General features: G+C 42.9%; 2 protein-coding genes across 2 annotated transcripts in view; both read right to left on the bottom strand.

Moving 5' to 3' along the window:
* LOC139419179 (hemicentin-1-like) overlaps positions 1–23,156 on the bottom strand; it is a 117,541-nt gene extending 94,385 nt beyond the window's left edge. The window contains exons 1-10 of the mRNA XM_071169179.1: positions 23,017–23,156; positions 22,337–22,636; positions 21,515–21,796; positions 20,967–21,242; positions 20,548–20,823; positions 18,644–18,895; positions 18,268–18,543; positions 17,767–18,018; positions 17,375–17,650; positions 16,877–17,128 (exon numbers count right to left, since the gene is read on the bottom strand). Of these exons, the coding sequence (XP_071025280.1) occupies positions 16,877–17,128; positions 17,375–17,650; positions 17,767–18,018; positions 18,268–18,543; positions 18,644–18,895; positions 20,548–20,823; positions 20,967–21,242; positions 21,515–21,796; positions 22,337–22,636; positions 23,017–23,071 (2,497 nt within the window). The 5' untranslated portion in view covers positions 23,072–23,156. The remainder of the gene's footprint in view (positions 1–16,876; positions 17,129–17,374; positions 17,651–17,766; positions 18,019–18,267; positions 18,544–18,643; positions 18,896–20,547; positions 20,824–20,966; positions 21,243–21,514; positions 21,797–22,336; positions 22,637–23,016) is intronic.
* LOC139422527 (cell adhesion molecule CEACAM5-like) lies at positions 11,822–16,705 on the bottom strand. The gene is made up of 5 exons (XM_071173688.1): positions 16,441–16,705; positions 15,748–15,999; positions 13,894–14,172; positions 13,413–13,670; positions 11,822–12,636 (listed from the first exon to the last, which is right to left on the bottom strand). The coding sequence occupies exons 1-5, from the start codon at positions 16,703–16,705 to the stop codon at positions 12,557–12,559; spliced, it is 1,134 nt and encodes a 377-aa protein (XP_071029789.1). The 3' UTR covers positions 11,822–12,556.
* Positions 23,157–23,762: the final 606 nt, after the last annotated feature.

Here is a 23,762-nt window from a genome sequence, read left to right as displayed (position 1 = left end):
GCAGTTGAAGTACCAGGCGGTGATACAGACCGACAGGATGCTCTCAATTGTGCATCTGTAAAATTATGTGAGTGCTTTTGGTGACAAGCCAAATTTCTTCAGCCTCCTGAGGTTAAAGAGGCGCTGCTGCACCTTCTTCACCACGCTGTCTGTGTGGGTGGACCAATTCAGTTTGTCCGTGATGTGTACACCGAGAAACTTCAAACTTACTACCCTCTCCACTACTGTCCCGTCGATGTGGATAGGGGGGTGCTCCCTCTGCTGTTTCCTGAAGTCCACGATCATCTCCTTTGTTTTCTTGATGTTGAGTGTGAAGTTATTTTCCTGACACCACACTTCGAGGGCCTTCACCTCCTCCCTGTAGGCCGTCTTGTCGTTGTTGGTAATCAAGCCTACCACTGTAGTGTTGTCTACAAACTTGATGATTGAGTTGGAGGCGTGCATGGCCACGCAGTCATGGGTGAACAGGGAGTATAGGAGAGGGCTCAGAACGCACCCTTGTGGGGCCCCAGTGTTGAGGATCAGCGGAGTGGAGATGCTGTTACCTACTCTCACCACCTGGGGGCAGCCCGTCAGGAAGTCCAGTACCCAGTTGCACAGGGCGGTCGAGACCCAGGGCTTGATGACGAGTTTGGAGGGTACTATGGTGTTAAATGCTGAGCTGTAGTCGATGAGCAGCATTCTCACATAGGTATTCTTCTTGTCCAGATGGGTTAGGGCAGTGTGCAGTGTGGTTGAGATTACGTCGTCTGTGGACCTATTGGGGTGGTAAGCAAATTGGAGTGGGTCTAGGGTGTCAGGTAGGGTGGAGGTGATATGGTCCTTGACTAGTCTCTCAAAGCACTTCATGATGACGGAAGTGAGTGTAACGGGGTGGTAGTCATTTAGCTCAGTTACCTTGGCTTTCTTGGGAACAGGAACAATGGTGGCCCTCTTGAAGCATGTGGGAACAGCAGACTGGGATAAGGATTGATTGAATATGTCCGTAAACACACCAGCCAGCTGGTATGCGCATGCTCTAAGGACGCTGCTGGGGATGCTGTCTGGGCCTGCAGCCTTGCGAGGGTTAACACGTTTAAATGTTTTACTCACGGCTGCAGTGAAGGAGAGTCCGCAGGTTTTGGTAGTGGGTCGTGTCAGTGGTACTGTATTGTCCTCAAAGCGAGCAAAGAAGTTGTTTAGTCTGTCTGGGAGCAGTATATCTTGGCCCGCGACGGGGCTGGTTTTCTTTTTGTAATCCGTGATTGACTGTAGACCTGCCACATAGCTCTTGTGTCTGAGCCGTTGAATTGCGACTCTACTTTGTCTCTATACTGACGCTTAGCTTGTTTGAGTGCCTTGCGGAGGGAATAGCTACACTGTTTGTATTCGGTCATGTTTCCTGTCACCTTGCACTGATTAAAAGCAGTGGTTCGCACTTTCAGTTCTGCGCGAATGCTTCCATCAATCCACGGTTTCTGGTTTGGGAATTTTTTAATAGTTGCTGTGGGTACGACATCGCCGATGCACTTGCTAATAAACTCGCTCACCGAATCAGCGTATTCGTCAATGTCGTTGTTTGACGCAATGCGGAACATATCCCAGTCCACGTGATCAAAGCAATCTTGAAGCGTGGAATCAGATTGGTCGGACCAGCATTGAACAGACCTGAGTGCAGGAGCTTCCTGTTTTAGTTTCTGTCTATAGGCTGGGAGCAACAAAAGAGCTGTGGTCAGTTTTTCCGAAAGGAGGGCGGGGGAGGGCCTTATATGCGTCGCGGAAGTTAGAATAACAATGATCCAGGGTTTTACCAGCCCTGGTTGCATTATCGATATACTGATAGAATTTAGAGAGCCTTATTTTCAGCTACAATTAATCCAGCCTCAGGATATGTGGTTTCCAGTTTACATAGAGTCAAATGAAGTTTGTTCAGGGCCATCGATGTGTCTGCATTATATTCTTACTGTAATCCAGACATAATACACAATCTCACTAAATCACATCCAATTTCATACACATCAACCTATTCAGATTTACTACACACATATTATCTTGACCCAATTTTCTAACATCTGTGGCATTGGCTCACAGGCAAATAGGCAAGTCAATGAAACAAATATTGCTAGAACCTGTTTCTTGAATTCTAAATATCAGACATTTGAAATCTCTAATTTTGACCGTCATAATACCTCCTAATGCAGTAACTTTACAAGCACTAATTATGGTCAATATTGACTGAGATAAGTATAAGTATAGTCAGTTATAATTGTAATGGTTTAGCAGATTATAAAAAAAGAAGATCATTCTTTACATGGCTAAAAGAAAAGGATAACCGATAAGCCAGCCGGCAAGATGGCGACCGGCAAGTTCAGCATGGTGGCAGCACTTTTATGTATTTGTTTTAAATGTTACTGGAAAAAGTTGCATCTGCTATTTAGATGAAAGAATAGTACATTCTCAGCAACTTCTCAGTCATGCAAACACTTTTGATGGCATCCAGCACTTCGGATTTGGAAGGAATGTTATATACCAAACTTTCATATCACCTTGGCACAAACCAAAACGATCATCGAAATCCAGTCTGAAATCGCAAATTAATGGTGGAGATCTTATAATAACTCTATGCCTTCTCTTATCTGGTGGTATCCATCAATACCCTGGATCTCACTTTATCATGAACCCCATCAAACGGCCTATGTACCCATCCTCCTCTTGCGAACGGTGGATAAAGAGTAACAGCAAAGCTTTGGACTGTTTGGAATGAGCGCAGTGGATTCATCTAAAATGCAGCGACTCTAGCTTTGGACATGGGGTCAATGAAGCTTACCGTTGCTGTCGGTGTGCTGTACCCACGGGGTGTGTGAGCACTAAAGGTGGAGTGGGACCAGAGGACTTACCGAGGGTGGAGAGTGCACCGGAGGAGGGGGGGTCCACAGCGGAGCGGAGGCAACCAGAGGTGAGTGACGGGGTACATGGTGGTGAGGACGATCGAGTGGCACCTGGGGAGGGGTGCTCCATGGCGACAGAGAGGCCACCGGAGGCAAGGCGGGGGAAGATGGCAGCGCATTGGGATGCGAGTTACAAGAGGATTGGGAATTCAATGAGGCCTTTGGGAAGAAGGGCTTACATTTTGTGCACTTAAACGTCCGAAGCCTACTACCGAAGATCAATGATATACGCCTGCTAGTTTGCAAATCAGAGGTGGGTGTCTTATGTTTTACTGAGACATGGTTGGATTCATCTGTTTGTGACTCAGAAATTGAGATAGGTAATTACTCTGTTGTCAGGAAGGATCGGAATCGGAACGGTGAGGGAATATGTGCGTTTGTAAGATCAGACATTGCTTTTAACGTCAGATCAGATTTAAACGCTGATCTGGAGATTGTCTGGCTGGATATCTGCCTTCCCAAAACCAAGCCGATTTTGTTGGGGGTGTGTTATAGGCCGCCCAAGCAGAATGCATTCCATGAAGGTCTTGAAATTGTGTTGTCAAACTGTAATGATTCGCTGTTGAAGGAAATAATTTTGTTAGGGGATTTCAATACTGATGTCGGCAAAAAGAATAGCCTAACTCACAATGTATTCATGCACTTTTGTAGATCACTTGCTCTGACCCAAATTATAAAAGATCCCACCAGGATATGTGAAACAGTGCAAAGTACAATTGACTTAATATTGGTGTCTGATAAATCTAAAATATCGTGGAGTGGCGTAATAGTCTATGGAATCAGTGATCATTTTATTACATTTTGCACAAGTAGGATTTTTTAAAATATATTTAAATGTCACAAAACCGATCAAATCAGTTTTAGATTAACTAACTTCAAAGTAATGACTCGGGACGTCGGGTTTGATATGAAAGCTTCTTTTAGTAATAATACTTGTTCACGTTACATTTAACAACTTTGTTTTGGTACAGAGCAATGCAGGTAAGATGCTATCGGAAAGTCAGAACACAATCAACTGCACCTGCACATAATTGGCGCGTTCTCTCTCATTCCTCTCGCAAGGCATTCTGGGACTTGCAGTCAAAAGGCGTAATTCAACACAACCCAATACAATTACATATACAAATAAATCTAAAGAAATATCTTTAGATACAGCTCAAAGAATAAACTTAAACATTAACTCTGTAACACATTAAAGTTACAACAATCAGAGGAATCAAAAAATACCTTTAAATATTTCTTTAAAAGCCTTTAAATGTAGATTCCTTGATGTGGTGAATATAATGGCTCCCATTAGACGGGTCAGGGTAAAGCAGAGATCTAGCCCTTGGTTTAGTTATGAGATTCTAGAATCTATCCAAGCAAGGAATAAGGCCTATAAGACATTTAAAAACTCTCAAGAGCAGCATGATTCTGTCCTATATAAACGTCACAGAAATGAAGCACAGAGCAGGATGGATGAAGCTAAGAGGGGTTACTTTGCTGAGAAAATAATTGAAAAAAAAAATGACCCTAAAAAGCTTTGGAAATCTTTAAGGAACTAGGCTGTAGTAGTACTGCCAAAAACAAACTTAACAGTATTGGACTGAACATCAAAGGGGAGATGGTATATGAAAAAGCAAAGGTTGCCAATGAATTCTACTCTGTTTTTACTTCTGTTGCCAGCAAGCTGGTTAGCAAGCGTTCCACCTGTTCTGGTTTGTATGGAAGCAACCAAGTCGAGAAGTATTATGTAGAGTTAGGGGTTCAGCCAAACTCTTTTTCTTTTGCAAAGGTAGCAACAGCCAAAATAGTCAGTACGCTGGCAGTGCTTAAACGCTCCAAAGCCACAGGCTTCGATAATGTTCCTGCAAGGTTTCTTATAGATTCGGCTGAGCAAATTGGCCCTTGTATTACTCATATTGTTGACCTCTTGAAGCTAGGAGGCACTATTTTTATTTTTGGAAAAATACCGTTCCCAAAGTAAACGGCGTATTTCTCAGGACCAGATGCTAGAATATGCATATAATTGACAGATTAGGATAGAAAACACTCTAAAGTTTCCAAAACTGTAAAAATATTGTCTGTGAGTATAACAGAACTGATACTGCAGGCGAAAGCCTGAGAAAAACTCTTATTTTGAAAGCTCTGTGTTCCTATGCATCCCTATTGACCATTGAAAGGGATATCAACCAGATTCCTTTTTCTATGGCTTCCCTAAGGTGTCTACAGCCTTTCAACATAGTTTCAGGCCTTTATTATGAAGAATGAGCGTGAACGACCACATTACGTAAGTGGTCAGGTGGGGGCTCTCAGAGTGATTTTTGCACAAAGAGAGGGGCGGCCATTGTTCCTCCCGGTCCTAGTGAAAAACCAACTGTCCCGGTTGATATATTATCGAATACATATTTGAAAAACACCTTGAGGGTTGATTATAAAAAACGTTTCACATGTTTCTGTCGACATTATGGATATAATTTGGAATTTTTGTCTGCGTTGTCATGACCGCTATTTCCGGTGGATTCCTGGGCATAACGCACCAAACTAACGGAGGTATTTGGATATAAAAAAATATCTTTATGGAACAAAAGGAACATTTGCATTTCTAACTGGGAGTCTTGTGAGTGAAAACATCCGAAGATCATCAAAGGTAAACGGTTAATTTGATTTATTTTCTGATTTTCATGACCAAGCTTCCTGATACTAAGTGCACATAATGCTATGCTAGGCTATCGATAAACTTACACAAACGCTTGTATTGCTTTCGCTGTAAAGCATAATTTCAAAATCTGAGACGACAGGGTGATTAACAAAAGGCTAAGCTGTGTTTCGCTATATTTCACTTGTGATTTCATGAATATGAATATTTTCTAGTAATATCTTTTGACTGTTGTGCTATGCTATTCAGCGTTGCTGATGACAAATATACCGGATCCGGGATGGGTAGTTCTAAAAGTACCTCAATGGACCGTAAAGGAAATCACTCTACCAAATATCATCACCGTGCCCTTAAGGAAATCACAAATATTATGGACAAATTAGAAATAGTGAATATATTTGGAGACTAAAAACCCCCGACCTAGTCAGATATACATGGAGGAGACTTGATCAAGCTAGTCGTCTTGACTACTTTCTTGTCTCTTTCTCTCTTGCACCAAAGGTAAAAAAAAATGTAATAGGACACAGAAAGCGATCGAATCATCATCTAATTGGCCTTCGCATAACGCTCATAGAATTTCCACGTGGATGGGGATATTGGAAATGTAATCAAAGTTTACTGGAGGACAATTTTTTTAAATTAAGAAAATAATGTCCCACCATAATGATTTGATCATTTGTTGCCTGTAAATTCAATAAATTGGTATAAATATTTTTGAAGAAGCATGGATCATCCTGATTTGGACCATATAGAATTAATGAACCAAATCTCTTTTTCATCCACTTTCATATTCAAAAATATACACCTTCCTTGCGAGTCGTTCTTGACTATTTGCACATTCAGATCAAAATTCACACCTTTTGAGTTCCTTTGTCCATGACAGAAAATTATTTCACCAGCCCATTCCTTTTTCCATGCAATTTCATCTAAGGATGAAGAGTGAGTATATGTTATATTTTAGTTTTAGTTTAGTTTAGTTTATTAATTCGACCATTTAAAAAAAACAAGCACGCATAAAACATAAAAGCCATACATGCACATGAATAAAATCATTGAGGATAACACACAATAAAGTCTGGGACTTATTTCCATTGTGGTCCTCTTGAGACAAGATGGCTAGACAAGATCGTACACAGTATGGCAGTGAAATAATAAAACAAAAACATAAAAGAAGAACATCTATCTCATCATTCCAGTTACATCATAGGGGTTATTCATATGGGCACAGAGAACATCAAACATATTTTTACTTTATGTTTAAAGCTGCCCAGAGAGGACGTTGTTTTTATAGGCAGAGGCAACTCATTCCTCTGTTATACAAGAAAGTACCTTTCCCAGCATTACTCCTGAACCTGTATGAGCACACATCAGCAACACCTGATCTGGTGCTGTGATTGTGTGCATCGCTAACACGAGGAAAGTAATCACTTAGATATCTGGACGCAGGACCATAAATACTCCTGTAAACCAAACCTAGTCTAATCTCGGACACCCTAGCCTCAACAGGCAGCCAGTTTTGTTCCTGAAAGCAGCTCCTGCCTATGTGAGTACGTGGACTCACCTTCAGTACAACCCTTATCAACTTATTCTGGGCTATCTGGAGCTTCCCCTTCATAAGTTTAGATAAGCCCCCAAACCAGGAAGTACTAGCATAGTCAAAATGACATTGAATGAGGGCAGTAGCTAGCACTTTCATGGAGTCCTTATCAAGCAGCTTGGACTTTCTAGCCAAAAACTTAGTCCTGGCATTAACCTTCCCTAGCACCTTATTGGCCATGCTCACACCTCCCAAGCTTCCATCAAGGATACAGCCCAAGTAGCTAACAGAGGTTTTAGTAGTCAGCACCTCACCCCCTAACTCTACTCTGATTTCAGACAACCTACACAATTTAGGTCTGGATCCCAAAATAATTGCTTCAGTTTTCCCTAAGTGCAGAGATAGCTTATTATCTCCAAGCCATTTGCTAATGTTAGTAAGCTCTGTGCTAAGTATGCTCTCCAACATAGTTTAACTTTTGTGAGACACCAGAAGTGTAGAGTCATCTGCATAAAGAAAAAGACGGCAAGAACAAGCATCTTTCATATCATTAACATACAATAAAAACAGCAGAGGCCCAAGCACGCTCCCCTGCGGAACGCCACATCTCATTGGTTTTGCCTGAGACAGTGAACCATTAACCTCTACAACTTTCTCCCATCCTGATAAATAGGACTTTACCCAGCCGAGAGAGATACTGCTTAACCCCAGTGCCTCCAGTTTGGAGATTAGGAGACAGTGTTTAACTGTATCAAAGGCCTTCTGTAGGTCAAGCAGTACCATTCCACACAGATTTACCTCGTCAATCTCTTTCCTGATGAAGTCAGTCAAGTAAAGTAGACATGAATCAGTGGAGTATGTTTTTCTAAAACCCGACTGAAAATCATACATTAGACCCTGCCTGTCATACATTTGCTCATGTACAATTCTCTCCAGGATCTTTGATGTTACACAGAGGATAGATACAGACCTATAATTCCCAGGGTCAGACTTTATCCCCTTCTTATACAGAGGTATAACTTTAGCTAGTTTCATGTCCCTGGGAAAGGTGCCTTGTTCAAGAGAGAGATTAATGCAACTGCTGTGCCAGATTTCAATTTATTTTAATGGAAAAAGCATGATCTGAGTACGGCACTCAGAACCCAAACCAGCCAAAATAAATATTGCCATGTTGCGCAGTCAACATTAGTCATAAATAGCATTATAAATATTCACTTATCTTTGATGATCTTCTTTCTCCCCCCCCTTTTTTACCCCTTTTCTACCCAATTTCGTGGTATCCAATTGTTTAGTAGCTACTATCTTGTCTCATCGCTACAACTCCCGTACAGGCTCGGGAGAGACGAAGGTTGAAGGTCATGCGTCCTCCGATACACAACCCAACCAAGCCTCACTGCTTCTTAACACAGCGTGCATCCAACCCGGAAGCCAGCCGCACCAATGTGTCGGAGGAAACACCTTGGTTGGCGCACCCTGCACCTGGCCCGCCACAGGAGTCTCTGGTGCGCGATGAGACACTATGAGGTTGAAGGAATTGTCCGTAGAGCTCCGAGAGAGGATTGTGTCAAAGCAGAGATCTGGGGGAAGGGTACCAATAAATGTCTGCAGCATTGAAGGTCCCCAAGAACACAGTGGCCTCCATCATTCTTAAATTAAAGAAGTTTGGAACACCAAGACTATTCCTAGAGCTGGCCGCACGGCCAAACTAAGCAATCGGGGAATGGGCCTTGGTCAGGTAGGTGATGGTCACTCTGACAGATCTCCAGAGTTCTTCTGTGGAGATGGGAGAACCTTCCAGAAGGACAGCCATCTCTGCAGCACTCCACCAATTAGGCCCATATGGTAGAGTGGCCAGACAGAAGCCACTCCTCAGTAAAAGGCACATGACAGCCCACTTGGAGTTTGCCAAAAGGCACCCACAGGACTCTCAGACCATGAGAAACAAGATTCTCTGGTCTCATGAAACCAAGATTGAAATCTTTGGCCTGCATGCCTAGTGTCACATGTGGAGAAAACCTGGCACCATCTATAAAGTGAAGCATGGTGGTGGCAGCATCATGCTGTGGGGATGTTTTTCAGTGGCAGGGACTGGGAGACTAGTCAGGATCAAGGGAAAGATGAACGGAGCAAGGTACAGAGAGATCCTTGATGAAAACCTGCTCCAGAGTGCTCAGGACCTTAGCCTGTTAGGTTAAGTGGCAGCATATGTCACTTTTTGATGAATTGCGTGCCCAAACTGAACCGCCTCCTACTCTGTCCCAGATACTAATATATGCATATTATTATTAGTATTGGATAGAAAACACTCTGATGTTTCTTAAAACTGTTTGAATGATGTCTGTAAGTATAACAGAACTCATATGGCAAGCAAGAACCTGAGAAGAAATCCAAGCAGGAAGTGAGAAGTCGAATTTCAAAACCAATTTAAATCCCTGATAGATTTGGATGTGCTTGCTCTTCCCAGGGCTTCCACTAGGTGTCACCGTCTTTACATCCTAGTTTTAAGATTATACTATAAATGTTGACTACTAATGTTGACTCCAAGATGATGGAATTGTCTAGTTGTTTATAAGCAGGTACTGAGCACCGTTCTCAGATTATGCTTTTTCCGTAAAGTTTTTTTGAAATCTGGCACAGCGGTTGCATAGAGGATCAGTCTGTCTTTAATTCTGTGAATAACACTTGCATCTTTTATCAATGTTTATTATGAGTATTTCTCGGAAAATCACAGGATGTTTTGGAATCAAAATATTACTGCACGTAACGCTCCAATGTAAACTGGGATTTTTGGATATAAATATGCACATTATCGAACAAAACATACATGTATTGTGTAACATGATGTCATATGAGTGTCATCTGATGAAGATCATCAAAGGTTAGTGATTCATTTTATCTATATTTCTGCTTTTTGTGACTCCTCTCTTTCGCTGGAAAATGGCTGTGTGTGTTTTTGTGACTTGACTATGACCTAACATAATCCTATGTGGTGCTTTCGCTGTAAATTATTTTTGAAATCGGACACCATGGGTAGATTAACAAGATGTTTATCTTTCATTTGCTGTATTGGACTTGTTAATGTGTGAAAGTTACATGTTTATAAAAAATATTTTTGAATTTCGCCCGCTGCCTTTTCAGCGGAATGTTGAGGTGGGGTTCCGCTAGCGGCAGAAACTGAATGGTACTCAGGCTAATACAGCAGTTTACTTTGTGTCACTCAGGGAGGAGGAGAGAGGGTTTGAGTGGAGGCTGCCTCTGTCAGAAGTCTGCCAAATCCTACCGCAAGCCCAGGAAGGACTGTGAGTAGTCCTGTGTTTTTGTAACACTAGCAGCAGTACATTGAAGAGTTTCTACAATACTTGTTACCATGGACTCTCCCAAAGTCACCAATCTGTGTATCTCTGTTAAGGGAATTTTAATCAATGATGACTAAGTATGTATACATTTCAATCAGGACTGACTAATCAGAATACTATTATGTTACTGTATATGTATGAATTTTCTTTCTTAATCCTAGTACTGAATATAATGTGTGTAAATATAATCAAGAATTAGAACAATGACTGTCTGTTCCTTGGTAGAAATGAATGAACTATATCTTCAGACTGGCTAGAATGCTTATCTACACAAGAAGACCTTGGCTCGGCCATAAATTATATTAAATTGGTAGGGAGACGATGTGGGAAGGCTTGAGATACTGCCTTTGTACCAGGGTGGGAGAAGAGACGGGACAGTTCGAAAACTAATGACGTCATTTTCAGTTTATAACCTGTGGTAAACTGTATCGTGTTCAGTACTCTCGTGAATAAACTCTGCTGTTTGAATTTAAGACTGGGCTCTGTCCATTATTATAAAATAAGGGCCTTACAAATCCTTATGAATTGACAGAGTGTTTAATTTTAATTGGGTATTAAAACAATCCAGTTGTGGCAATGTGCCTAAGGAAAGGATTCCAGAATCATTGGAAGTGCCAGAAGATCAAGGAAATGGTAGAGAGGTCAAAGGGTGATCAAGGCAAAAACTTCATGAATATCCCAATTTAAAGAGTTGACCTTTAATAACTACTTTATAAACCTTGTAACCATGTTTCGTAATCTCATGTTGCTCTCTCAAGAACTATGACTAGTTTTTTATAATAAAAATGTATTATATAATTATACTCCTTTGTAAAACATTTTTTTTATTTCAAGTTTCACTATGTGTGTGGAGTGATTTCCAATGTATTATTTTATCATTTTATCATTAGATTTCATATTTCCTTTTACTTGTATCGTGCAACTCTAAATCCCTCTGTGGCTACTTCATTAGATCCACATCATTTCTGTATTTTACCCCCTTTTCTACCCGATTTCGATCTTGTCTCACGCTGCAATTCCCCAAACGGCTCGGGAGGGTAACGTCGAGTCATGCGTCCTCCGAAACATGACCAGCCAGACCGCACTTCTTAACACCCGCCTGCTCAACAATGAAGCCAGCCGCACCAATGGTGCCCCCAACCCCCCCCCCCCCCCTCTCCTCCGGCAAAACCCTCCCCTAACCCGGTCGACGCTGGGACACCGCCCAACTGGACTCCCGATCCAGGACTCCCGATCCAGGCTGGTTGTGATACTGCCCGGGATTGAAAGCCTGTCTGTGGTGGCGCCTCTAGCGCCTGTGAAGTAGTGCCCACATTTCTTCCCAGCCATTCTGCCGATAAAGAAATCACCCAAGATGGCACCATTCAGTAGGACAGGTGTGAAAAGACAACACTTTATTTAAGACAATAATTAATGAAGAGGAAATATAAACATAAGACAACAGCACAAGCCTGCTTCTCCTCCGAGAATTTACAAGCTTATGCAAAAACAAGTCATTTTTTACATAAACACCAGTTAACTGTACTATCAATTTAAATGTTTTACCTTTAAGGTATTTACAAGTTAATTAAACCTGAATTTGTACTTAAATAATAGCGTTTACATACATGATCAAACACAGAACAACACAGAAAGGGACTCAGTGAATGGACTCCAGGGCAACAGTCACAGTCACAAGGGCAGTAAATATCTAAGAACTTTTAGAAACAGAACTAGGCAGTGCTGCTGAGCAGTGGATGTTTGCCCTTTCATTTATCATGTTGAAGACCAGTTTTCAAGATTTTTGTTTTTATTTATAGAGATGATTGACAAAAACACACTGTCGAGGTGGGTTCTATTCTAAGGGGATAGACCCCTCCCATCTGACCTCTTGTTCTCTCCTCACAATGTAAAAGCATTGGAAAGGAGCTGGGCATACTAAACCCAGCCCTATGGTGGCAAGATGGGGCAAGTACAATATAAACAAAACCACTTATTTCTATCCAGTCCTTTTTCAGATCAGTGAGGGGAGTCAGTGAAGGTAGAGGGAAGAGAGTGATTGGCTCCCAGCCAGCAGACAGACATGCAGTGTGCTTACTGTGGTGGTCTCAGTGGTTGATCAGAGGCAGAGAGAGAGGGCTAGCAGGGCCGTCAGCATCAGACCAACTCTGGACAGGAATGGAGGAGCAGGCGAGTGGCCTGGGAGAGAAAGAAGAAAGGGAGAGAAGGGGAACAAAGAGAATGGGAGACGAGGGGGACAAAGATAATGGGAGAGGAGGGGACAAAGATAATGGGAGAGGAGGGGACAAAGATCATGGGAGAGGAGGAGGACAAAGAGAATGAGAGAGGAGGAGGACAAAGAGAATGGGAGAGGAGGGGGACAAAGAGAATGGGAGAGGAGGGGACAAAGATAATGGGAGAGGAGGAGGACAAAGATAATGGGAGAGGAGGGGACAAAGATAATGGGAAAGGAGGGGACAAAGATCATGGGAGAGGAGGAGGACAAAGAGAATGAGAGAGGAGGAGGACAAAGAGAATGGGAGAGGAGGGGGACAAAGAGAATGGGAGAGGAGGAGGATAAAGAGAATGGGAGAGGAGGAGGACAAAGAGATTGGGAGAGGAGGGGGACAAAGAGAATGGGAGAGGAGGAGGACAAAAATAATGGGAGAGGAGGGGGACAAAGAGAATGGGAAAGGAGGAGGACAAAGAGAATGGGAGAGGAGATGGACAAAGAGAATGGGAGAGGAGGGGGACAAAGAGAATGAGTGAGGAAGTTTTTTTTAACTGTATTTGTTTCTATTACTGTCTGTACCCCCCCCCTGTTCAGATTTTGCATTTCCCTGATGTATGAACATGATCCTTGCACAAACACGTACGCAAACTAGAACCAAATTAACGTAATAAAAACAACTTTGTGACATTTAATTACTCATTATATCCCACCTAGGTCTTAGTATAAGAACCCACCCACTTACCAGTGACATCCAGACTAATGGTCTTGGACATAGAGATGTTGGTCACAGGGTTCTTGGCCACACAAGTGTAGTCCCCTGCATGCTCCAAGGAGGCGATAACAGCCATCAAAGGACCAGTCCCTAGCACTGATTGGTTGTTGAATATCCACCCGTAATCGCTGGTTGGCCGGGAGTCAGCAGAGCACTTCAGCGTGACTGTGATTACTGAGCCAACCACCAATGAGACTGGGCCAGAGATGTTCACACTCAGGGGGCCATCTACAGAGAGAGAGAGAGGGAGGGAAAAGTCTAAACAGAGACATCTAACTCTTACATCAACCCATTGAGGTTGAAATTTAAAACAGTTAAGGTTAGGGTTTAGGCTAGGGACATTCCAGGTATCCCAGATAGCACTAACCATCATACCAGTGGTGGGTTTCTGACTGTTTCCACATTATATAAACGTGTATATTTTAAATATTACTAAAACACCAGAACTTACAGTTCACCCGTAGCTGGTATTTAGGGCTGGTGTGTGGACCAAAGAGATTGGTGGCAACGCACTGATAGTTTCCATCGTTAGACACCTTGACTGGACTGAAGTGCAGAGAGTTGTTAGAGATGGTTATGTCAGAGTTCAAGGTGTTGTTCAGGACCAGAGACAGGTTGTCCTTCATCCAGTAGATGGTGTCATAGCGCCCGGTGACATCACAGGTCAGGGTTAGGTTGTCAGATGATATTGGAATTTTGTTTAGTTTCACCATCACTGACTTTATAGCCTCTGTGAGGACAGAGGAAGTGTATTGCTTTATGTACAGTATCAAGATTTGTCATTTGATCAAATGGTTAGTTACAGCGATGCAATAGTTGGATACATAAAACATATATATATATATGTGTGTGTGTGTGTGTGTAAACATTCCTTTTTCAGAACCCTGTCTTTCAAAGATAATTTGTAAAATCCAAATAACTTCACAGATCTTCATTGAAAGGGTTTAAACACTGTTTCCCGTGCTTGTTCAATGAACCATGAACAATTAAAGAACATGCACCCGTGGAATGGTTGTTAAGACACTAACAGCTTACAGACAGTAGGCAATTAAGGTCACAGTTGTGAAAACTTAGGACACTAAAGAGGCCTTTCTACTGACTCTGAAAAACACCAAAGAAAGATGCTCATCTGCGTGAATGTGCCTTTGGCATGCTGCAAGGAGGCATGAGGACTGTAGAGGTGGCCAGGGCAATACATTGCAATGTCTGTACTGTGAGACGCCTAAGACAGCGCTACAGGGAGACAGGACAGACAGCTGATCGACCTCGCAGTGACAGAGCACGTGTAACAACATCAGCACAGGATCGGTACATCCGAACATCACTTCTGCGGGACAGGTACAGGATGGCAACAACAACTGCCCGAGTTACACCAGGAAGGAACAATCCCTCCATCAGTGCTCAGACTGTCCACAATAGGCTGAGAGAGGCTGGCAAAAAGTGCTCTTCACTGACGAGTAGCGGTTTTGTCTCACTAAGGGTGATGTTCGGATTTCGCGTTTATCGTCGAAGGAATGAGCGTTACAACATGGCCTGTACTCTGGATCGATTTTTGGAGGTGGAGGGTCCGTCATGGTCTGGGGCGGTGTGTCACAGCATCATCGGACTGAGCTTGTTGTCATTGCAGCCAATATCAATGCTGTGCGTTACCTCCTCCCTCATGTGGTACCCTTCCCGCAGGCTCATCCTGACATGACCCTCCAGCATGACAATGCCACCAGCCATACTGCTCGTTCTGTGCGTGATTTCCTGCAAGACAGGAATGTCATTGTTCTGCCATGGCCAGCGAAGTGCCCGGATCTCAATCCCATTGAGCATGTCTGGGACCTGTTGGATCGGAGGGTGAGGGCTAGGGTGATTCCCCCCAGAAATGTCCTGGAACTTGCAGGTGCCTTGGTGGAAGAGTGGGGTAACATCTCACAGCAAGAACTGGCAAATCTGGTGCAGTCCATGAGGAGGAGATGCACTGCAGTACTTAATGCAGCTGGTGGCCACACCAGATACTGACTGTTACTTTTGATTTGAATAGTTGAATTATTTAGTGGACTGCAATGGACAGTAGGAATGTGTACTCCCAAGGCCTCTCCTGACTGATGAGAAGTCCTGTGATATGCACGGAGGAGCACAGATAAATCCTGGCTGATGGATAAGTACATATTTGTGGAAGGATGGGGTGAGAGCTCAAGGTATAAGTGGACACTGCACTGTATTGAATGTATGTATTTTGCTGTACATCTTCACTGAATAAAGATTGGAAATGTTGGAAATGAACACAACAAAGCGAAGAATCTGAAGTCTGACTTACCAATGACGGTGAGCATCTTGGAAGCAGTGCTGTTTCTGCCAGTAATGTTGTTGAAGGCCACACAGGTGTATTCCCCTTGACAGGCTAAAGTCAGAGGGCCCGTCTCATACACTGAGCCAGTCGCCACATGGGAGTCATTGAAGAACCAGCTGAACTGGCTGAGAGGCTGAGAGGAGGCCAAGCAGTTTAAGGTCAAGTTGTGTCCTGTTTCTCCTAATGCTGGTCCCGTTATAACAGGCATCTCTGGTCCATCTATAATACAAAAGACAATCAGCTAGACCAAACATCTGAATTCCACTCAATAGAGATTATTGGCCAGAAGGTCAAGGATCATCAAAATATTTTAATGATGTTAGAGGTGTGATCTAAACATTTACATTGACTTTACTACAATATTTATTCAATATTTATTCTCAAAGATTCCACCTTAAGCCGTGGGGTTAAAGTTGAACTTTATAGCACTTGTTAACTGCGCTCTTGGAAAAAAAGGTGCTATCTACAACCAAAAAAGTGTTCTTTGGCTGTCCCCACAGAATAACCCTTTGAAAAACCCCTTTTGGTTCCAGGTAGAACCGTTTTGGCTTCCATGTTGAATCCTTTCCACAGAGGGTTCTACCTGGAACCAAAAAGGGTTATCCTATGGGGACAGCAGCAAAACCCTTTTGGAACCCATTTTTCTAAGAGTGTACTCACAGTTCACGATCAGTCTATAGTTTGGGCTGGTCATGTTGCTGAGGGGGTTGGAGGCAGAACACTGATAGTCTCCGTTGTCAGAATGCTGTAATGAGTTGAATGTCAGTGTATTGTTGTTCATAGAGAAGTCTGTTCTGTTGTCAGCATACAGAGGCCAGCCGTTCCTCATCCACTGAATGGAGTAAACCGTTCCAGCGGTGCCACAAGTCAGAGAGAATCTCTCGTTCAGTATTGGCTGGGCTCCAATGACTTTCACCATGGTCATGGTCACTGTTGCTGTGGAAGCATATCAAAGGGTTTTTCAGCACTTTTATCTCAACTTCCATCTTATTATACTGTAGGTTCAACAGCACATATACTGTCTAAAACCAAATGAACACAAACGAAGTAAAGGAAGTTTTAGTCCCTTGATTTTAAGTAGCAGTTACTGACTCACCAATGACAGTGAGCATCTTGGAGACAGTGCTGTTTCTGACAGTGACATTGTTAAAGGCCACACAGGTGTACTCCCCTTGACTGGCTAAGGTCAGTGGACCAGTCTCATACACTGAGCCAGTCTCCAGCTGGGAGCCATTGAAGAACCAGCTAAACTGGCTGGGAGGCTGAGAGGAGGCTGAGCAGTTGAAGGTCACGATGTATCCTGTCATTGCTATATCCGGACTCATGATAACAGGTCTCTCTGGACCATCTGGGAAACACAAGATAATGAAGATAGAAGCATTATATTAGCAATTGGAACTGCCATTAGTGCATTGGCTTGGTTTGACCCCAGCAATACCCAACCATCCCCTTGACTTTATTACATTGGTGTCAGAAGTCAGATCCAAACTTACCCCAACTACATTACTATAAATTCCATCTTGCCCTCATTATAGGTCACATTTAGAATTTAATTTGCAGACAAGTTAGGTTTTGGGCAATAATAACTACTCACAGTTGACGATCAGTCTGTATTCTGGGCTGGTCATGTTGCTGAGGGTATTGGAGGCAGAACACTGATAGTCTCCGTTGTCAGAATGCTGTAATGAGTTGAATGTCAGTGTATTGTTGTTCATAGATAAGTCTGTTCTGTTGTCAGCATACAGAGGCCAGCCGTTCCTCATCCACTGAATGGAGTAAACCGTTCCAGTGGTCTCACAGGTCAGTGTAAACAAGTAGTCTGCTACTGGCTGGGCACTCATGACTTTCACCATGGCCATGGTTACTGGTTCTGTGAAGAAAATGTCAGTGTCACAAGAATATTGACTACAATCACAATCACTGTTTGTTGAATGGCCGACATCTACATGTACAAGTTAAACAGTTTGGATGACTCTTCTGTCTTACCAATGATGGTGAGCATCTTGGAGACAGTTCTGTTTCTGCCAGTGACGTTGTTGAAGGCCACACAGGTGTACTCTCCATTACTGGCTAAGATCAGTGCGCCAGTCTCATACACTGAGCCAACCGCCACCTGGGAGTCATTGAAGATCCAACTGAACTGACTGGGAGGCTGAGAGGAGGCTGAGCAGTTGAAGGTCACGCTGTGTCCTGTCATTGCTATATCCGGACTAGTTACAGCAGGTCTCTCTGGACCATCTGGGAAACACAAGGTAATAAAGATGTTGAATGAGATTAGCTATTGGAACTGCCAATAGTGCAGTTGCCTTGGTCTGACCCCAGCAATACCCAACCATCCACTTGGCTTTATTACATTGGTGTCAGAAGTGGGATCAAAACTTACCCCAACTCCATTTTTATAAATTCCATCTTGCCCTCATTATAGGTTAAAATTATAATTAAATTGGCAGATATCAAGTTTGGTTTGGGGCCATGATAACCACTCACAGTTGACGATCAGTCTGTAGTTTCGGCTGGTCATGTTGCTGAGTGGGTTGGAGGCAAAACACTTATAGTCTCCGTTGTCAGAATGCTGGACAGAGTTGATTGTCAGTGTATTGTTGTTCATAGAGAAGTCTGTTCTGTTGTTAGCATACAGAGGCCAGCCGTTCCTCATCCACTGAATGGAGTAAACCGTTCCAGATGTCTCACAGGTCAGCGAGAATGTCTGGTTCAGAATTGGCTGGGATCCCTTTGCTTTCACCATGGCCATGGTGACTGGTTCTGGAAAGAAAACGTTAGAGTATCACAAGATATTGACTTCAATCACTGCATGTTGAATGGCTTAAACAGTTAAACAGTTTAGATGTCTCTTCTGTCTTACCAACAACAATGAGCATCTTGGAGACAGTTCTGTTTCTGCCAGTGACGTTGTTGAAGGCTACACAGGTGTACTCTCCATTACTGGCTAAGATCAGTGCGCCAGTCTCATACACTGAGCCAACCGCCACCTGGGAGTCATTGAAGATCCAACTGAACTGACTGGGAGGCTGAGAGGAGGCTGAGCAGTTGAAGGTCACGCTGTGTCCTGTCATTGCTATATCCGGACTAGTTACAGCAGGTCTCTCTGGTCCAACTATTAATAAACACAAGACAGTATGGTTAATTTTATGGTTTTACTATTTTGACAAAGTTTAGTAAATAAGTAGTCTTCCACAATCCTTGGCTTGTACAAGTTGGAACAGCTCATAGGAGCAGGAGCTCATAGGAGCAGGAGCTCATAGGAACAGGAGCTCATAGGAACAGGAGCTCATAGGAACAGGAGCTCATAGGAGCAGGAGCTCATAGGAGCAGAGCCTATCTCCTATTTCTGTAGCGTGTTGCAGCTTGGTGTGTAAGTACATCCCCTGGACAGAACACTAGTCTATCACAGGCCCTTACGCCCCAATCTATCTCCTTAATGCTGAGCGCCAAGTAAAGACACATTGGGTCACATTTTTACAGTCGCTGGTATGACTCATCCAGGGATCAAGCTCCCAGGGGTGGTAAAAGTACCCAATTGTCATACTTGAGTTAAAGTAAAGATACCTTCATAAAAAAAGACTCAAGTAAAAGTGAAAGTCACCCAGTAAAAATCGACTTAAGTATCAAAGTAAATGTCATTCCTAAAATATACTTAAGTAACAAAAGTAAAGTTAAAGTATAAATCATTTCATTTTCCTTATATTAAACAAATTTGACTGCATCATATGCTTGTTTTTAAAATGTACGGATAGCCAGGGAAACACTCAAACATCATATACAAACCAAGCATCTATGTTTAGTGAGTCAATCAGAGACAGTAGGGATGACCAGGCATCTGTGTTTAGTGAGTCAATCAGAGACAGTAGGGATGACCAGGCATATGTGTTTAGTGAGTCTAATCAGAGACAGTAGGGATGACCAGGCATTTGTGTTTAGTGAGTCAATCAGAGACAGTAGGGATGACCAGGCATCTGTGTTTAGTGAGTCTAATCAGAGGCAGTAGGGATGACCAGGCATCTGTGTTTAGTGAGTCAATCAGAGACAGTAGGGATGACCAGGCATATGTGTTTAGTGAGTCAATCAGAGACAGTAGGGATGACCAGGCATCTGTGTTTAGTGAGTCCGCCTAATCAGAGGCAGTAGGGATGACCAGGCATCTGTGTTTAGTGAGTCAATCAGAGACAGTAGGGATGACCAGGCATCTGTGTTTAGTGAGTCTAATCAGAGACAGTAGGGATGACCAGGCATCTGTGTTTAGTGAGTCAATCAGAGACAGTAGGGATGACCAGGCACCTGTGTTTAGTGAGTCCGCCTAATCAGAGGCAGTAGGGATGACCAGGCATCTGTGTTTAGTGAGTCAATCAGAGACAGTAGGGATGACCAGGCATATGTGTTTAGTGAGTCCGCCTAATCAGAGGCAGTAGGGATGACCAGGCATGTTCTCTTGATAATTGGACTATTTTTCTGTCCTGCTAAGCATTCAGAATGTAACAAGTACTCTTGGGGTCAGGGAAAATGTAAGGAGTAAAAAGTACATCATTTTATTTGGGAATGTGGTGGAGTAAAGGTTGTCCAAAATATAAATAGTTAAGTAAAGTACAGATACCCCAAAAAACGACTTAAGTAGTACTTTAAAGTATTTTACTTAAGGACTTTACACCACTTCAAGCTCCCAACCTTCTAATCTCAGGGCGGACACTCTTAACTACAAGGCCACTGAATTGGTTTTATCAGACAAAGATGACCAGCTCTTGTAATACTCACAGTTTACCACAAGCTTGTAAGTCATGCTGGTCAGGTTGCTGACAGCATTAAAGGCCTCACAGAGATATTCTCCATTGTCAGACAACTGGATTGGGTTGATAACCATTGTCTTGTTGCCCGTAGAGAAGAATGTTCTGTTGTTTAGGGAGATGAGCTGGCCGTTCATCAACCAGTGAATGTAGTCTACAGGTCCAGTCACCTCACACCGCAGAGTGAACGACTGATCCAGTATCGGTGGCTTCCCATCGCGGTTCAACGAAACCGCTGATATCGGCTCTATGGTGAAAAGAAGAGGAGGAGTACTTCACTCGATCGGTGGTAAAACAAATACCGTGATATAACATTGTATTCATAACCATCAATAATCTAATATTCACTACCAACTATATGACATTTCGTAACGATGAATGTTGCCTCACCCACAATCTTTATCATTGTGCTCGTGGTGGCGTATCGGAGTGTGACATTGTTGTAAGCTAAGCAGGCGTAACTTCCTGTCTGGTTCTCTCTGGTGTTCTGCAGGCTGAGCTGTGGGCTTTGCTCGTTGAGGAACACCCCATTAAACCTCCACTTGTAGGACTCAGTGGGTTTGGACTGAGCGGAGCAGGACAGAGTGATGTCAGAGCCCGTCTTGTAGGCTGTATGTCCTATGGTCATCTCAGGAACTACCATCATGGTGAGGTTACTTGGGCCATCTATGGGAGGAACAAATAACAATGAAGTGTTGGGTAAACATTACCTAGAATATGTTTCCATCCTGCTCTATTGTGCATGCTGAGGAACTAAACACAGTGTACGAATGATCCATGCAAATAATGACCTGGATCATGTGATCACAGAGGAATGGTTTGGGATGAAAACAGGCATATTACATCATTGCATGGAATGCTGGCTGTCAATGATAAGGTACAATCCATGTCTGTTGTGTATGATTCATGTACAGTATACTGCATAATCTGATACTCACATCTAACATTGAGGCCAATGGGCTGGCTGGTGCCATTGCTGATTCCATTGATGACCTCACATCTGAACGGCCCTTCATCATATCGTGTCACACTGATTATGGTGAGAGTGCTGTTCCCACCACCAAGCCGAACTCTGTCACTGGCTGTGACTTCTGAGCTGCCATTCAGCCAGCGGTAGGAGAGGGAGGTGCCAGACGAGACGGAGCAGGTGAAAATGGCAGTGTCGTTCAATTCCACTAGATCAGTGGCGTTGGCCCTTAGAGTCACGTTTGAAATGGGCTCTGTGGGTGAGAGAGTCGATGGCAGTCAAGATTAGGTGGATGTGTTTCAAGAAAGTTTTTTTTGTGTCTTACTGAATTACAACCATGTAGTTGATATTCGTTTCATACGGTAAAACTTGCTTTGGAAATCAACCTAAATATGCTATTTTGTTTACTTATCATAGAGACCAGGTCTCAGGATTGAGCCTTGTAGAGCCCTTAGTCTCTTTGCACACACATAAAAAGTATTGTGTATGTCTTGAAAATAACAGTTTGCTCTGTGATCTGTTCAGGTTTATTCTTTTCAAAGGTACTATGTAGGCCAACTTCACTATAGGTTCAGAAAACATTGACACGTTTAAGTGTTAGCTTTCCATGTCAGGAAAATAAGTAAGTGTGCGGGTGAGCATGTTTTCATGTGAACCTGCTTGGAAGAAGGTCTGTGAATGGGTAAGTAAGTGTGCGGGTGAGCATGTTTGCGAGGAAGTGACCGTGTGCGCCAGTGAGTGAGAGTCTACAATCATAGAAAGATAAACAGACAGGCAGAGGTCAGTTCCTTACCCTGGACAGACAAAGTCACCACAGCTTTCAGGACTGGCTCCATTCCCTGCACGGTATATCGTCCTGAGTCGTTGAGTTGGAGAGAGCTTATGGACAGCTCTGAGGAGGAACGGTTGAATGAGACTCTGCTTTGATAACTTGTACTCACACTACTGCCACCAGGATAGAAAAGTACGATGATTGTAGTTTCATATGACCAGGTCCCTATGTTGATGGGGCTTTGAGGAACTAGGTTCAGGGTGACATTACTGCCCACAGCTAAGGGGTTCATCGAGGGAACCACCACCTGGCCAGAGACATCTAGAAGAGGATGGATTGATGAGTTTAGTTCATGTTTTCAGATGTTTTTAATCAGTACAAAACTCTGTAAAGTTCTTTCAAATATTTTAATTGAGATTAATCAAATCTTTAGACTCTGGCACTTTAACAGAAATACAAGCTTTTGTTTACAAATTTGTCAATTTACAACATGACCTACTATCTATTTCTAATGTCTACTCTAGACATTGTTGTCAATGTCAGATAGAAATAGAAATCTTAACTTTTCTGAATTGATACTGTTTGACTGAAGTGCATCAACCAAACAGAGACATTTGAACAACCTGTTACTTATTTAACAAAGCGTTATAGCACAAATAGGCATCAATTTACTTCCAGAATGAGCATTTTGTCCTCTTTACCTGTAGTGAAGTTGAGCAGCACCAGGATGAGAACCCACACCAGAGGATACTCCATAGTTCTGCCTCTTATCAAACACCTCGGATCAGAAATGAACAGGACAATTTCCTATTAACCAAATGACCGTCCAGACTTCTTGGTAAATCCGAAAATGTCGATACTGATCAGTCACAGTCTCCTCAATCAGCAAATATTTATTCAGGATCACCTGGAGTCAGGTGATGCAAATGTACCTATCCACCCTACCTGTCGCCAGAACACACTCACACACACCTACCCAACTACCCACGCCCTGTTTTGCCCACGCACATTTTTCCCACTGTGTTTTTTGTTGACACAAGTTGATTATGGTTTACTGTAAATCTTATCAACTCTGTCTGTACCATACGGGTCCTGGGAGGAGGCTGGATGGTACATGGCCAATGAGGCCGGATATAGGTTCTCTGACCCTGTTGAAACTCATGATCTATCTACAGTGGCTGAGGCAACGTGGGCTCATAAGACACTGTTCACATTGAACCTGTCAAGAAAACACTTACAGCGCCTTGGAAAAGTATTTGCCACTTTTCTGACTTTCTATATTTCTGCATAGTTTTGATACTGAATGTTATCAGATCTTCAACCAAAACCCAATTTTAGAAAAAGGGAGCCTGCGTTTACAAATAACAAAATAAATTGATCCTTATTTTATTTATTTAATTAAAAAAGTTATGCTACACCCAATTCCTCTGTGTGCAAAAGTAATTGC

The sequence above is a fragment of the Oncorhynchus clarkii genome, chromosome 2 (assembly GCF_045791955.1).
Source record: "Oncorhynchus clarkii lewisi isolate Uvic-CL-2024 chromosome 2, UVic_Ocla_1.0, whole genome shotgun sequence".
Classification (NCBI taxonomy): domain Eukaryota; kingdom Metazoa; phylum Chordata; class Actinopteri; order Salmoniformes; family Salmonidae; genus Oncorhynchus; species Oncorhynchus clarkii.
Note: the sequence above shows the minus strand (reverse complement) of the source record. Positions and strands in the feature narration are given on the sequence as shown.

Excerpts from the sequence above, each read along its gene's own strand:
- LOC139422527 (XM_071173688.1), bottom strand. The coding sequence starts at position 16,705 with ATGACCATGGTGAAAGTCATTGGAGCCCAGCCAATACTGAACGAGAGA. Across the intron at positions 13,671-13,893 it reads ATACCAGCTACGGGTGAACT|ATGGCCCCCTGAGTGTGAAC; the intron begins GTAAGTTCTGGT and ends CTCTCTCTGTAG. Across the intron at positions 12,637-13,412 it reads CATTAGTCTGGATGTCACTG|GCCACTCGCCTGCTCCTCCA; the intron begins GTAAGTGGGTGG and ends TTTCTCTCCCAG.